This window comes from Zootoca vivipara, chromosome 6, assembly GCF_965207765.1.
Source record: "Zootoca vivipara chromosome 6, rZooViv2.hap1.1, whole genome shotgun sequence".
Lineage (NCBI taxonomy): Eukaryota > Metazoa > Chordata > Lepidosauria > Squamata > Lacertidae > Zootoca > Zootoca vivipara.
This window is the reverse complement of record NC_142589.1, coordinates 82,368,484-82,381,745: the sequence shown is the minus strand read 5'-3', so window position 1 is coordinate 82,381,745 and position 13,262 is coordinate 82,368,484. Positions and strand designations below refer to the sequence as shown.

The following is a 13,262-nucleotide window of genomic DNA, read 5'->3' as shown; positions in this document are numbered from 1 at the left end:
CTGACCTGGTACAAGGCAGCTTCCTACATACTTACTACGTAGCTGCAGAATGCAAGAATGGAAATAAAATAGGGCAGATAATTAAAAACCACTTCTAGCTTTGTGTGGATGCAATCTGCGTATCTTTTAATGAATGAAAATGTGATCGAGGAAAGATAACCCCCAAGGTGGTTTTCAGGTACCAGTGCCACAGTTCCAGTATGTATTACCTTTTTGATGAAACCTTGAAATCAATTCTCCCAGAAATGAATTCTGACTCGTTCATTTACTGTTTGGCAGCATTAATTTTTACTGCCTTTGCAAAGCTTTTTGTAAAAGGAGGGGAGGTCAGGTCACAATAGTATGAACTCCCCCCCCCAGGCTCCAAAGGAAGTAATCATTTTAGCCCCCAACTGCATTTTGAAATCTTTGCATGATGCTCAACAGTTTCTTGACAAGGTTATGACTTTGGGCTCGCTTGCAACGAATAGGGAGGGGAGAATGCCAAAGTTGCTTTCTGCACCCTCCTGTTAAGAAAAAGAAAATCTGGTTTGATGTGCATTTCAGTACATGGCGTAGGAAGTGCACAGCTTCTCAGAAAATGGAAAAAAGGTAGAGCCGCTTCTAGTTGAAATAGTGTCATGGAGGTCTGCTTAGACACGGCAGACGGAATGGCAAGCTTCTGTTGGTCAGCAGCTCCTGATCCCATCTTGTTGTCAGTGAGGGATCTTTGTTAGATGGATATCTCCAATTTGGTTTCTTTGCGGCCCATCAGGAGCAGAGGTGAGATCCGACAGTATCCCACACGTTTTTGCAATTGCAGCCTTTCCTGCCAGGAGCCAGACTTAAATCATTTCCCAAGTTGTCAGGGGTTTCTCTGGTCCCTGACGGATCACTTCAGGATCCGGAGGCTCATCTTTTGTTCAATGTTCAGCTTTTCCACAGACTGCAAAACAAAGTGGAGAAGATTGGTGTTACAGAAGAAGAAGAAGAGGAAGAGGAAGAGGAAGAGGAAGAGGAAGAAGAAGAAGAAGAAGAAGAAGAAGAAGAAGAAGAAGAAGAAGAAGAAGAAGAAGAAGAAGAAGAAGAAGAAGAAAGCTTTGCTGGGTCTTTTTAGCCTTTCTCAGACCTAGAACTGCTTTTCATGGCCAGAACCCCAGTCCTGGGAAATGTGACTGAAGACCTCTGAGCAGGTGCCTCATGGCTGTTCACCACCCTGGTGTCTTAAAGGAAGGGCAGTTTATAAATCTCTTAATAAAAAGCAAACAGAGTGGGGAAACCAGGACCCAAGCACCACTCAGGGGTTAAGGAGCCGAGTGTCCGCAAGGGGCTAGTGTAGAGGTGAGGGACCTCCTTCAGCCCAAGGGTCATGGCCCCCTTCTGGGCAGTCTTTTGGAGATCACATGATGTGTTGGGTGGGGCAATAAATGTAATTACCTTTGTGGGACAGCTTATCCAGGCAAGCAGAGTTCGGAGGACATGTGTGTGTGTGTGTGTGTGTGTGTGTGTGTGTGTGTGTGTGTGTGTAGCCTGGGGAGAGAGGATGGAGTGTTTTGGGTAGAGTCCTGAGGGACAGATAGAAGGGTGTGGAGGGATACATTCAACCCCCAGGCCTGAGGTTCTCCACACCTGGGCTATGGCTGTCTTGAAGACACAGATCCACTTGTCTGATATATTTTGCTTTTTTAAAAAAATCCTGGAAATTAAACTTATGTTCCTCAGGGTCCATATCTCTGCAGCGTATAGACCAGCCTTCCCCAACCTGGTCCCACTCCAGATGTTTTGGCCTCCTGCTCCCATGTGGGGGCTGATGGGAGTTGGAGGCCAAAACATCTGGAGGGCACTAAGCCAGGAATGACCAGTGTGGAAGAACCTTCCCTATCCCAGACCTTTGCAAACTCCTCAAAGGAGATGGCCTTGTCTCCATCCTTATCAGCCTCTTGGATGGTTCGGTCTGTGATGCTCTCGAGTTGTTCATCCGTCACCTCGATCCCAATCATCATTCTCAGCACCTGGGGGTTGGGGAAGAGGGATAGCCAGAGAGATGAGGGGTTCTTAAGGGCGCTGCTTCTCCCTATTCCTCTGCCTTCATAGAGATAAGGGACTAAAGCTTTGCTCTGCTGTGACAGCTGGAGCACAAACATGTGCATGCTTCTACACCGACGTCCCAGGATAAATTTCCTGGGTTCCAGGCATGATTGTGACCTTCACAACACAAGAAGGCCAATGGCTTGTACAGTCCAGCATCCTGTTCTCAGAGTGGCCAACCAGATGCCCAGTGGGAAACCTGAAAGCAGGATTTGAACACAAGAGCAGCTCTCCCCATCTGTGATTCCTAGCAACTGGTATTCAGCAGCATTACTGCCTCTGACCATGGAGGCAGCGCATAGCCATCATCGCTAGTAGCCAATGATCGCCTTACACTCTGTGAATTTGTCCTGTCCTCTTTTAAAGCCACCCAGGTAGGTGGCCGTCACTGTCTCCAGCGGCAGTGAGTTCCACAGTTTAACTGCACTGCATGAATAAGTTCTTTCTTTTATCCGTCCTGAATCTTCCAACAGTCAGCTTTGAGCCCAAGACTTTCTAGCCTGGTACATGTGAATTTAAAGAAGTGCTTCTAAGCATGTAGAGAGCATATTCCTTTTGTCAGGGTGACATCAGCTCTCCTCCTCCATTGAGGTTTAGGGGGCAGGATATATTTGGGGGGCAGGCAGGCAGTCTTGCCTTTGGGTAACACAGTTAAGCACTGCACCTCCCCGATTTTAATTTTTCATATGCACATCCCTTTCCCACCCTTGCAGCTTTGCCCAGTTGTCTGCAACAGTTACCTGTAATATTTCTGCTCGGGAGATCTTCCCATCCTTGTCTTGGTCGTAGAGCTGAAAAGCAACTGAACAGGAACCAAAACAACCGGGGGGGGGGGGGGAGGTTAGCAATGGGGAAGGTTTAGGGCGTGGCACCATGTTGTGCTGCCTGCCCACAGATCTGTTCAATTTAAGGGGGGACATTAAGCACCCAGGTTGCATGTGCATACTGTGCTTTTGTTACTGCACAGCATAACTGGGGAACTTGGCAGTGACTGCAGAATTCTGCATCCTGAGCGTTTCAGTCATTTAAATGAAATCAATCAAGCATCTCTAGCCCTTACAGCTACATGGGGTACTTCTTGCCTGTACTTGTTTTCCCAGGAACACCCATTATATCTACTCACACTTCAGCTTGCTAAGCCGGCTGTTAGCGTTCTGCGAGCCTCCGGGTCCTTCCACTGGCCGGAAGTGGGCCAGCACACGAGTGAATGTCCGGAAGTCCGTAGTCTCTCTCCTAGGGAGAAACAAGACCCTTCATGGAATCTTACCTACTAGGAAGGAACACAGGAATCTCCTGGCCCATCTAGCTCTGCATTGCCTTCACTGACCTACCGGTACCTGGAGATGCTTAGAGCTTGAATCTGAGACCTTCTGCATGCAAAGCAGATGCTCTGCTCCTGAGCTACTTCCTTTCCTCTCTTTAGCATGCCATTGCTTGAGGAAGCCTGATCAGCCTGAGGGTGTTTCTTAATTATGCATTTGTATCAGGGCTGCAAAAGAGGCTGGCCTTGTGCACTCGATCACGTTGGACAAGGCCTGTGCCTGCCTCACACCTCTCAGTCCTGTGATTTCTCTTTGCATGGACATTGGGGAACTGCCTGCAAGAGGCCACTCCTGCCTGGCTGGGTTTCAGCGATGCAGAACTCTGTGTGGCTCTCAGGCAGACACAGGGTGAGCTCTCAGGCCCTTTCATGAGACTTGGGAATTGGGACTGGGAGACGTTCCTTGTGGATACAGGTAGGTAGCTGTGTTGGTCTGACGTAGTTGAAACAAAATAAAAAAAAATTCCTTCCAGTAGCACCTTAGAGACCAACTAAGTTTGTTATTGGTATGAGCTTTCGTGTGCGTGCACACTTCTTCAGATAAGTGTGCATGCACACGAAAGCTCACACCAATGACAAACTTAGTTGGTCTCTAAGGTGCTACTGGAAAGAATTTTTTTATTTTGTTCCTTGTGGGTGTTTGCCAAGAGCAAATGTGTCTGGGGAAGAACATAATAGACTGGAATCAAGCAGCAGCAGCAGGCAGGGGAACAGGCCCTCCAGGCTGAACTTGGCTGTTCCAGTACCCTGAATCATAGAATTGACTCAAGAATATTCTTGTGAACTAAGGTCTGATTCCCTGTATTGTTAGAAGAGGACAGGATGGTGAAGTGAGGGCAAGGGGCAAGCGAGGGCAGTTTCTGGTTTTTTTTATGGCACTGGGCAGGGCCGGAGATTTCCATAAACACACACACACACACACACACACCCATCTGGGAAGAAGGCATTGATGATCTGGTCGCCAATGGGGTTCACTGCTAGTTCTCCGATCCCTTCAAAGTCATCTTTGCTGCAGAGTGAGAAAACATATAACAAAATGTATAAAATTGGAAGGGATCCCCAAGGGTCATCTAGCCCAACCCTCCGCAATGCAAAGGTGGCTTATTTTATTTTATTCCATCCAGCTTTTCTGTTCACAGTGAATATCTGACGTGGCTGATGACCAAAATGAGCCGGGGGGGGGCACATAAAAGGAATCAATTCTGGTCATAGTCAGAAACCCTCCCAAGGTTTCTTTGTCTTCCTGGTGCGAAGTCTGTGTGATTGTTAACCCACACCTGCCTCCTTTGACTGGTCTGCAGTGAATATTCTGAGTCCACATTGCCTCTCTTCCTGCTACAATTGCAGCATCCCTAAATCTGTCACCCATGCAGTAGGTGTTGTGCAGAAAGCTGCGGTGATAGTGTAGTCCTTTCTGCCAGGGTGCTCTAACTATCTATGTCAGTTGGATGAAGCACCGTGAAACTGAAATACATAAGGTGTTGACAAATGAGCAGGAATTTGGTGGTCAAAAGCAGTGGCTAAGGGGCTTCTGTAGGCATTTACTGTGGAATATCCTTGCTGTGTTTACTAACTTTTTATGGGCCATCAGCATGACATTGTTATGCAAATCCCTGTCTTCTGCCTGCAGAAAAACTAACTTTTAAAGACCCCCAGAATGGAGCAGAACTGCAGTTCTCTGCAGGTCTCAATTGTTCTTAATTCTACTCTGCTGACTCTTGGAATCATAGAATTCTAGAGCAGTATGTTTCTGACGTGTGCTCTGTCATATTGGACAGGTGAACCTATTGCCACTCCGCTCACCTTTAATGTGTCATTACTTTTTGACCAATTTGCTCTGACGTATTTAGTGCTGTATTTGTTGGCTGCTCTTGAATCAAGCTTTAAAACCTTTTACCAGTCTTGAAAGAAGAAAATGGTTAAATAGCGCTTGAAGAAGAGCATTAGTTCAGATTAAATCCCTGATTTCTTTATTTTTAATTTAAAAACAAAAAACTTCTCACGTGAATTGAGTCACGTCATTTCCTGTTCCCTTGGCTATACCATGTCCACAAGTGTGAACAGAGCATGGCAGGATAGAAAAAGCACAAGCCTCAACTGAGCTGCCTGAATCTCTGCTGTGTAAAGGTCAGTGGGGTGGTGGTTGTGGGGCAATGTCTACAGACGGAGGCCGTGCCCTTGCTGCAGGAGACTGGGCTGGATGGCCTCAGAGTTTCTTCCTAGTTCTCAGATTGCCATCCTCTTCCTTTCCCTCTTGCTTACCTGAGGAAACCTTTTTCATCCTTGTCCAAGGCCTGGAAGCGCTGGTAAAGGCGCACAACACTAGCTTCCGAGACTGGGTGCAAGAGGAAAGGAGAGGTTTAATGATTAGCCAAGAAAGTGCCATGAGCAGCAGGTATAATGACCTTGAAACGGAAAAAAGAAGAAGAAGCCAGATGCAATTAACATTCCCCTGAATCAAAAGGCGAACTGTTTGAAACTTGGAGAGCAGGCTTGAGCACGCCTGCACTGTACGGAAATGGGAATGAAGTGTCCAGATTCAGGGCAGTCTCCTAGTCCACTTGGGAACCATGCAAAGTGGTTGCTGGGGGAAAGAAGGTCACAGGCCTGAGGGTGGGCTGGTGATCCACTTTGTCTGGTTTGCTGGACAGAGATAGCTTGACCATTGCAGTACATGCATTGGTAACCTAGAGGCTGGATGACTGCCACGCTCTCTTTGCCCTTGGGTCTTGCACAATGCTGCGGACAAAATGCTTGCACAATGCTGCGGACAGATTGCTGAAGGGAGCTTCTGGTCGAGAACATGCGACACATCTGCACTGGAGGGCGTCACTGTGGCTGCTTATCTGCTACCAAGCCAGGGTCACGATTCTCGTATTGATTTACAAAGCCCTAAACAACATGGGACCTGGATATTTCAGGGATTGCCTGAACCCCTTTGTCCCAGCTCGATCACTGAGAATCATCTGCAGGAGTGTCTTTGGTCGTTCCCCAAGCTGTGGAGGCTCATTTGGCTATGATGAGAAACTTTCGTGTCATTGGCCCAGTTTTGTGGAATTCTCTGCCAATGGAGATTCAGTGGGCACCTTCTGTGCCAAATTTTAAATGCCTGTTGAAAACTCTTCTATTCTGCCAGGCCAAGGCAAGCAATTAAGAGTACACCCCCCACAATGGCCTATTGCTATTTTTACAAGGGACGCGGGTGGCGCTGTGGTCTAAACCACTGAGCCTCTTGGGCTTGCCGATCAGAAGGTCAGCGGTTTGAATCTGCGCGACAGGATGAGCTCCCGTTGCTCTGTCTCAGCTTCTGCCAAGCTAGCAGTTTGAAAGCACGCCGGGACCGGTAAATAAATAGGCACTGCTGCAGCGGGAAGGTAAACAGTGTTTCCGTCACACTCTGGTTTACTTAACGGTGTCCCGTTGCGCCAGAAGCGGTTTGGCCATGTTGGCCACATGACCCGGAAAGCTGTCTGTGGACAGATTCAGGTATGTTGGTCTGCTGTAGTCGAAATAAGTAAAAAAATATTGAAAAGAATTATTTGAAAAACTTCCAAAAAAATTCTTTTAAAAGAATCAAGTCCTTTAAAATATATATATATATATTGTCCTAAAAAAGTCTTTAAAAGAATCCTTCCAAAAAATTTTTAAAAAATTGTCCAGTAGCACCTTAGAGACCAACTAAGTTGTTCTGGGTATAAGCTTTCGTGTATCTGAAGAAGTGTGCATGCACACAAAAGCTGATACCCAGAACAACTTAGTTGGTCTCTAAGGTGCTACTGGACATTTTTATTTTATTTTTTGGAAGGATTCTTTTAAAGAAATTTTTAGGACAGTTTTTTTTAAAAGAACTTGATTCTTTTAAAGGAAAAATTTCTTTTGGAAGAGTGTTTTTTTAAATAATCCTTTTCAAGATTTTTTAAATTTTTTTAGTCTGTGGACAAACGCTGGCTCCCTTGGCCTGAAAGCGAGATGAGTGTTGCAACCCCATAGTAACCTTTGACTGGACTTAACCATCCAAGGGTCCTTTACCTTTTTTTTTTTACCTTTACTGATATTTTTACTTACTTAACTTAGTTGTGTTATTAGTTTTAACTTGTTTTTAACTTTTTGTGATTTACTGTCCAGTTTTATATTTTCATATTGTTGCAAACCGCTGTTATATTATTTTTTATGGTACAGCAGTATTTTTTATTATTTAAAAGAAGAAATCCCCTTGGGGCAGCACCAAAGGGCCTCCACCAGGAAGTGGAGCCCGGGGGTGAGCTGAGTGGGGGGGGGGTCAAGAGACTTCGCAGTCTGTCCCATAACCCCTCTCAGGGTCTATGGTTTCAAACCCCACGTTAGGTGAAAGGTTGTTCCCAACTCTGTAAGTCTGTGATTCTGGTTACAACCTCCAATTGGCTTTGGGTGAGCTTGATAGCTTTTGCAGCACCCTTCAGTGAGGTTCCCCACCCCCACCTCTGGCACTGCCTTTTTATACTGTGGGAGGGAGGCAGAAGGTTGGCCCCACAATAGCTTTACTTAAACCCACATTGTTCTAAGAATATTATGAGTTCCTTAGAAATGGAAGTGACGGGATGTAAATGAATTTTAGCAGCAACTAAAATCCCAAGTTGCCGACAAAGGTCCGTATAGTTAAAGCTATGGTTTTCCCAGTAGTGATGTATGGAAGTGAGAGCTGGACCATAAAGAAGGCTGATTGCCGAAGAATGGATGCTTTTGAATTCTGGTGCTGGAGGAGACTCTTGGGAGTCCCATGGACTGCAAGAAGATCAAACCTATCCATTCTGAAGGAAATCAGCCTTGAGTGTTCACTAGGACAGATCCTGAAGCGGAGGTTCCAATACTTTGGCCACCTCATGAGAAGAGAAGACTCCCTGGAAAAGACCCTGGTGTTGGGAAAGATGGAGGGCACAAGGAGAAGGGGACGACAGAGGATGAGATGGTTGGACAGTGCTCTCAAAGCTACCAATGTGAGTCTGACCAAACTGCAGGAGGCAGTGGAAAACAGGAGGGCCTGGCATGCTCTGGTCCATGGGGTCACGAAGAGTCGGACAGACTAAACGACTAAACAAAATCCAAAGTACCAGATGAAATGGGAAAAGGTAAGGGCAAAGGTCGCCAGTCTGGTGTCTTTCTCCCCGCCCCCGCCCCCCCCGGCCAACCTCCCATTATACATGCTAACTGGGGCTGATGGGAAATGGAAGCTGCCACTGTGACTATTATTCCTGCCACAGCATTTCTTTCCATGAAATGTGCGGCATCTTCTCTCAGGGGAAAAGTGACAAGCCCAGCATAATAAAAGAAATCGGTGACACATTGGGTTTAAAGCACACACATTCAAACCTCCTGCCCCCTACTGAGGGAATTTAATACCCCCCCAACTTGTTGAAGTGGGGAACACAGGGTGGAAACCTCAAAGTCATCCCCCTCCCCGCCCTTTCTTCCTTTTTAGATTTTGCAAACAATAGGAAGCCAGCTGCCAGATAAGATGCAAGGCTTTGGTTGGGGCGCAGTGCCAAGCTCAATAGCAACAGTTCCTTTTTCATCCAAAACTTGGTAAAATATCTCTTAACAGGGGGCAGGGGTGGGGCTCACATTCTACCCCAGGAGCATGAAGATCTCTCCCAAACTGACTGCACACCACACCCCAGACAAAAGATTCCCGTGTCCCAAGTCTGCATTTGGCTTACTCATCGGAACAAAGAAAAAAACCAATTTCTTCCACAGCTGCAAATTGTCCAGAAGTTCTGTACTCACACAGTACTAGCTGATGCGCTGTAGTTTACTCCCATTTCCTTGGCTAGGAGGAACAGACTTTGTGGACCTCTGATCTCCGTTAGTCACCTAACCTCTGCTCTCTGGGCCCTGAGCTGGGGAATAGGAGGCAGGTGGCCCCGTTGGGGTGGGGCTGGAACGGGCCAGGCCCAGAACACTCGAACCCGAAGATCCGGATTAGCCCCTTCTTCCAGTGCCTGCTCCCTCTCTCGCTCGTGATGAGAGGGGCGCATTGGCATCACGACAGCCGAGGCAAGCCGATGCGGACCAAAGACCAACAACCGCTGCCCCCCCCCTTCACCTCTTAAATTGCTCCCTGCCTGCCCTGTGCTTGCAGGCAGTCCCGAGACCCTTTTCCTCCCAGCTCCCAAATTGAGCCGTGTTTCAGCTATGAAGTCCTGATTCTGGTGCTCTCTGATCACGAGGCTCCTCTCCACGAGTCCTGGATCTTTCCCTCCTATGCGATTGCCCAAGCCCACTGGCCGCGATTCCCACCCCTTTCATAAGTCTAGAGCAGCCAGGACTTCCCTCTTCCCAGCAAAGCTTTAACGTGAGCCAAGTCTCCTCCTGGGACTGAGCTCCAGAGATCTAGCAAATGCGCAGCAAGGCAGGTGGGCTTCTCATTTGGAGGTCAGGGGTTTAAACAATTCCGAGCTTTGTTGCTAGCTCCCTCCTCCCCCATTTCCCCCCCTATTCATGGAAAGGAGGAAAGCAAACCGTTCTCTAAAGTTTTCCCGTACAGCCAGTTTCTTTCATGATCTCCTGCTGCTCAGGAACCGTGAAGAGCTGAGAAGTTTGGCCTCCCATCTTGAAGCAGTTCTGACTCTCCTCCCCAGGGCAGCCAAAGCTATTTACAGGGCGTGCCTCTCTCTGTCTCTGGGTGTGTGCATCTATATAAATATCGGGACACCTACCAACTTCAGCAGAGAGTCACACAGGCACACACTCCCAGCAGCTGTTATCAAAGCCAGACAGCTAATCCACTGCAAGGGGAGGAGGGACTTGGGAAGGGCCGGGAAGAGTTTTAAGGTGGAAAGGCAGAGAGAAGCGAGAGGGAGGCAATGCTAAGTAGCTGTTATAACTTGCATGCCGAAATCCAGCATCGCCTGAGCTCCGCGAGTGCAGCTTGCTCCCGATTAAAGTGCAGAGTGTTTGAGGACCGGGACATTCGCAGGGAAACCAAAACGCTTGTTTACAAAGCTATTGTACTACCAACCTTAGCGTATGCTACACGGACCAGTTATAAACGCCATCTCCAACTCCTCGAAAGATTCCATCAACAGTGTCTCTGAAAATTTTTACACATCACTTGGGAAGACAGGCAAGCGAATACTGGAAGAAATTCCTTCCAGTAGCACCTTAGAGACCAAGATTGTCATTGGTATGAGCTTTTGTGTGCATGGACACATCTTCAGATACACTGAAACAGAAGTCCAACACGGCTAAAAGGTAAAGGTAAAGGGGCCCCTGACCATCAGGTCCAGTTGTGTCCGACTCTGGGGTTGCGGCGCTCATCTTGCTCTATAGGCCAAGGGAGCCGGCGTTTGTCCGCAGACAGCTTCCAGGTCATGTGGCCAGCATGACAAAGCTGCTTCTGGCGAACCAGAGCAGCGCACGGAAATGCCATTTACCTTCCTGCCAGAGCGGTCCCTATTTATCTACTTGCACTTTGATGTGCTTTCGAACTGCTAGGTGGGCAGGAGCTGGGACCGAGCAAGGGGAGTTCACCCCGAACCGACGACTTTCTGATCAGCAAGCCCTAGACTCTGTGGTTTAACCCACAGCGCCACCTGGGTCCCTCCAACACGGCTACCTACCTGTAACTAATACTGGAAGAAGCAAAGATCACCCGTGTTGAAGCAATGATTCTTCAACATCAAGTTCGTTGGACTGGTCATGTTGTGCGGATGCCCGATGATTGTCTTCCAAAGCAACTACTCTATTCCGAACTTAAAAATGCAAAGTGTAATGCTGGTGGTCAACAAAAGAGGTCTCAAGGCAATTTTTTAAAAATGTAGTATAAACACCGACAATTGGGAAACACTGGCCTGCAAGCGCTCCAGTTGGAGAACAGCCTTGACCAAAGGTGTCATGGGCTTTGAATACACTCAAACTCAGGACGCAAGGGAGAAACATGCCAAGAGGAAGGCACACTTGGCAAATCCACACCGTGATCAACTCCCACCCAGAAACCAATGTCACCACTGTGGAAGGACGTGTGGATCCAGAACTGGCCTCCACAGTCACGAACTCACTGTTAAAACTGTGTTTATGGAAGACAATCTTACTCGGCAACGAGGGATTGCAGAAGAAGAACTTGCAGAACGTTGAGTTACAAAGGTCTCTTCTTCAGCAGAATATTGGAGGGGGGGGGGAAGAGATCTCTAATTATAGTGCTCCCTTTCAAGGTTTTGGGAAACCGCTGTTGGTAGAAAATGCGACTTGGCGCCGTTGCCAGAAGGGCTTATGATCCCAGTCCTGAAACATTTTGTTGGCTTCCAGTTGGCTTAAGAGCCCCAGTTTTGGCCTTTATAAAGTCCTTAGTGTACTTTAAGGGCCAACTCCCCTCTCCATTTCAGCTACGGAGGGGCCTGTACATGTGGGCTCCCACCCCAACTGTCCTTTCCCACCATGGCACCCAGGCTCTGGCGTTCCTTTCAGGGGTGGTGTGTGTGTGTGTGACTCCTTTGCCAAAGGCTTTCTGGTTGCAGACTATATCAGAGGGCATTTGTAGTTTCTTGCTGCTGGCTGTGTCTTGATTTTTTAAAATGATGCCTGTTTACTGATGTTTCGGATCTAATGGGTTTGTTGTTGTTTTTTAAGTGGATTTTTATGTTTTGTTCCGTAAGCTGCCTTCAAGTGCTTTGGCACAAAAGGTAGGATAGAAATATTTAAATGATATGCAAATCTGTACAAATTATTCCTCAGAAACAAATTATAATTAGGGCTAGTTACAGGTGCCGTGTTGGTCTGACGTAGTCGAAACAAAATATAAAAAAATTCTTCCAGTAGCACCTTAAGAGACCAACTAAGTTTGCCATTGGTATGAGCTTTCGTGTGCATGCACACTTCTTTTTGTGTGCATGCACACTTCATAATTAGGGCTCTGTACCTCCCATCTCCCCATTTGAGGTTTGCTGGCTAGTTTGGTGTCAATAGAAAGCTAACAGATTAGGAATGGGGGCCCTCCCACATGTTGTTGGACCGTGGCTTCCTTCACCTTAGTCAATGGACCGGGATGATGGGATTTGTAGTCCAGCAACATCTGGAAGTCCATGGGGATAGACACTGGCAGGAGAACTTCTTCAGGACATTTGAATGCCACTTCAGTTTTGACCACCTTCTCTGTTTTGGGCTTCTTTGTTCAGAGCTGCCTATACTTTCCCCCCTAGCATGCAACAATAAAATCTGGAAACTTGCTGTTTTTAGAAGCAGGTTGATGGTAGTCTTGCTTTGTTGAAATGTAGCTAGATAGGCTTTCTAAGCCTGGACATAATAACCATCACCATCATTTTTATTATTTATACCCCACCTGTCTGGCTGGGTTTCTACAGCCACTCTGGGCGGCTCCCAACAAAGGACTAAGAACAGAATAAAACTTCAAACATTGAAAACTTCCCTAAACAGGGTTGACATCAAGGGATATTAGGGAGAGCAGTGAATCGAAAGCAGCAATTTATATCTGTCAGGGAACAGAATTGTGCTCAGTTTGGAACTTCATGATAGAATGACTTTTGATTCATTGTTGAGACACTGGGGGGCACTGCTGGAATGATCTTCAGGGTCTCTCTGGGTGACTGCAAAGTGTGTGTGTGTATTAAGATGGGCCATGGGAATGCAGACTTATTAAATAAATCAGCTTTATTAAGATGGGCCCCTGGTAACATTGTCAGAAATCAGACTTTCTTAACTTCAGGTATGGTTCAGTTCCAGAAAATCGAAAGTGGCAGAAACGTTCCTCTGGGATCTGACTCACACATGCAGGAAGGTTGCTTGCTGAGTTGAAGCTGAACTTGTGAACTGACTCCATTGAAATGCCCTGTGCTTGACTGATTCGAAAGTTCGATCAGTGCTGGCTCATTGCAGCATCAAGCAA

General features: G+C 47.1%; 1 protein-coding gene across 1 annotated transcript; it reads right to left on the bottom strand.

Annotated features, from left to right (window-relative positions):
- Positions 1-99: 99 nt before the first annotated feature.
- LOC118085865 (calcineurin B homologous protein 2) lies at positions 100-9,992 on the bottom strand. The gene is made up of 7 exons (XM_035116865.3): positions 9,907-9,992; positions 5,651-5,723; positions 4,317-4,397; positions 3,191-3,300; positions 2,808-2,869; positions 1,869-1,991; positions 100-925 (listed from the first exon to the last, which is right to left on the bottom strand). Exons 1-7 carry the CDS (start codon positions 9,971-9,973, stop codon positions 872-874), a joined length of 570 nt encoding a protein of 189 aa, XP_034972756.2. The 5' UTR covers positions 9,974-9,992; the 3' UTR covers positions 100-871.
- Between the last annotated feature and the right edge of the window lie 3,270 nt (positions 9,993-13,262).

What these genes read in the sequence shown, in the direction of transcription:
- LOC118085865 (XM_035116865.3), bottom strand. Translation starts at nt 9,973, where the DNA reads ATGGGAGGCCAAACTTCTCAGCTCTTCACGGTTCCTGAGCAGCAGGAG. An exon ending in GATCATGAAAGAAACTGGCT is followed by an intron (nt 5,724 to 9,906) that starts GTACGGGAAAAC and finishes TCTTGCACCCAG; the next exon opens with TCTCGGAAGCTAGTGTTGTG. An exon ending in AATGCCTTCTTCCCAGATGG is followed by an intron (nt 3,301 to 4,316) that starts GTGTGTGTGTGT and finishes GTTTCTCCCTAG; the next exon opens with GAGAGAGACTACGGACTTCC.